General features: G+C 47.1%; 1 protein-coding gene across 2 annotated transcripts in view; it reads right to left on the bottom strand.

The window, feature by feature from the left end:
- LOC134460610 (arginine and glutamate-rich protein 1-B-like) overlaps positions 1-2,500 on the bottom strand; it is a 21,197-nt gene that overhangs the window by 13,302 nt on the left and 5,395 nt on the right. Inside the window, exons 2-3 of one of the 2 annotated variants that reach the window (XM_063212979.1) lie at positions 748-825; positions 159-384 (exon numbers count right to left, since the gene is read on the bottom strand). In XM_063212979.1, coding sequence (XP_063069049.1) covers positions 159-384; positions 748-825 — 304 coding nt within the window. The remainder of the gene's footprint in view (positions 1-158; positions 385-747; positions 826-2,500) is intronic. The other variant, XM_063212980.1, reaches the window with a different exon arrangement.

Genomic DNA, 2,500 nt, shown 5'->3' with positions numbered 1-2,500 from the left:
GTGTGTGTGTGTGTATATATATATAGACGTGTGTGTGTATATATAGACATGTGTGTGTGTGTGTGTGTGTGTGTGTGTGTGTGTATATAGACATGTGTGTGTATATAGACATGTGTGTGTGTGTGTGTATACATGTAGAGGTAAGTGTGTATCGCTACCTCTCGTTGTCTCTGTGCGGATATCTCTGCTTGTCTCTGCCTGTGCAGTTCCTGCAGCAGCTGCTGCTCCATGAGGGCCTTGGCTTCCTCCACCCGACGCATCACTTCCTGTTCTATCTCCTCCCGCCTCTTCTCTAGCTCCTCCTCCACGCGTCTAGCAACCAGCTCCTCCACGCGACGTGCCGTCCGCTCCTCGATCACGCGCTCCTCGATTTCCTGCTGACGACTGGAGACACACACACACACACACACATACACACAGTAGATTAGCATTATACATGTTAGCACTAGCATTATCAATAGCTAGCAATAGCATTATACGCGCCGTCCACTCCTCAGTCTCCTACTGACGACTACAAACACGTGCGGACACATACGCACACACACGCACACACAAATACACACGCACAGAGTAGATAAGCATTATACATTATTTACATGTTAGCATTAGCAAATAGCATTATACATTATATGCGCCGTCCACTCCTCCATCACACGCTCCTGTATCTCCTGCTGACGACCACACACACACACACACACACACACACACACACACGGACACAGTAGATTAGTATTGTACATTATTTACATGTTAGCATTAGCAACCAGCTCAACACGACTGGCTGTCGGCTCCTCGACCACCTGCTCCTCAATCTCCTGCTGCTGACTACACACACACACACACACACACACACAGTAGATCATTAGTACTGTACAGCACAACATTACACATCACACACTAGGGCTGGGTTCAAAAGATCGAATCGTGATCCAATATCGATTCACGTTCGAAAAGGGCGATATCGATTCACAACTTTGTGGATCGATCTTTTGCCATCATTATGGCGCTATTTACTAATCCACACCCTGTAGCTCTCTTCCACAGTTTCCCACTTATTTCTCACACACAAAGTTATTTCTTGTTTGTGTGGGCATCAAAGGCTGAGATATTTAGGTTTTTTATAACCGGTCTTAGAATTCTAGGCATAAATGGGTTAAAGTGACAGCCCAGCAATACAAAAGATCGATGTCGAATCAAATCGAATCGGACCGTGCATCAAATCGGATCGTAGCCTTCTGGATCGGAATCGAATCGATCCAGGAAATTTGGATCGATTCCCAGCCCTAACACACACACACACACACACACACACACACACACACACACACACACACACACACACACACACAGTAGATTATTACCGTGCGGTCACACCGCCAGCGTTGAACGCGTGGAAAGATGTGGAAATAATTGACTTTGTATGGGAGAGCAGCCGGCAGAAGCGTTAAAAGCCGCAAAGCGTGTCTAGAGTCAAAAGCGTCAAAAGCCGAGGGCGTCAAAAGTTGAACTTCATCTAAAAATATACAATGAGCTCGGCGGCGGCAGGCAGCAGCCAATGGAATGTTCACATTTTTCTAAACACGAGCTTCGGTTGGTCGAGATTCTTCGTCGAACGCTTCAGGTTAAATCTTTTGCATCGTTCAACGCCCCTGACCTGTGCTTTCCAGGCAGGAGTCAGCAGCGTTTTAGCTCTTTCAACGCCGGCGGTGTGACCGCAGCATTAGTACTGTACAGCACAACATTACACATCACAGGTTTGTATTGGCCATTAGAATGTTCCCAAACGGTGTGAGTGTCCATTAGAATGTTCCCAAACTGGGGGAGTGGCCATTAGAATGTTCCCAAACTGGCGGAGTGGCCATTAGAATGTTCCCAAACGGTGTGAGTGGCCATTAGAATGTTCCCAAACTGGGGGAGTGGCCATTAGAATGTTCCCAAACTGGGGGAGTGGCCATTAGAATGCTCCCAAACTGGGGGAGTGGCCATTAGAATGTTCTCAAACTGGGGGAGTGGTCATTAGAATGTTCCCAAACTGGGGGAGTGGCCATTAGAATGCTCCCAAACTGGGGGAGTGGCCATTAGAATGTTCTCAAACTGGGGGAGTGGCCATTAGAATGTTCCCAAACTGGGGGAGTGGCCATTAGAATGTTCCCAAACTGGGGGAGTGGCCATTAGAATGTTCCCAAACTGGGGGAGTGGCCATTAGAATGTTCCCAAACTGTGGGAGTGGCCACTAGAATATTCCCAAACTGTGGGAGTGGCCATTAGAATATACACAGGTTTCCCGTTTACAAACATTGGCGATGTGAGGGGGGGCAAGACTAGCCTGGGCGAATAGTCGACTGTTGACTCCGGCAATCAGTCTGGAAAAAGCCATGAGGAATCCGTCTCGTGGACAATGGGAGATGGTCTGATCTTAATCTATCATTTAAATTAATTGAAGTTCCAAACCCAGAATGGAAATAAAAAAAAATACATCACATAAGACAAGTCTCATTGG

Source organism: Engraulis encrasicolus, chromosome 13, assembly GCF_034702125.1.
Source record: "Engraulis encrasicolus isolate BLACKSEA-1 chromosome 13, IST_EnEncr_1.0, whole genome shotgun sequence".
In the NCBI taxonomy this organism is placed as follows: domain Eukaryota; kingdom Metazoa; phylum Chordata; class Actinopteri; order Clupeiformes; family Engraulidae; genus Engraulis; species Engraulis encrasicolus.
The sequence above is the reverse complement of the archived record's forward strand: the minus strand, read 5'-3'. Positions and strand labels throughout refer to the sequence as shown.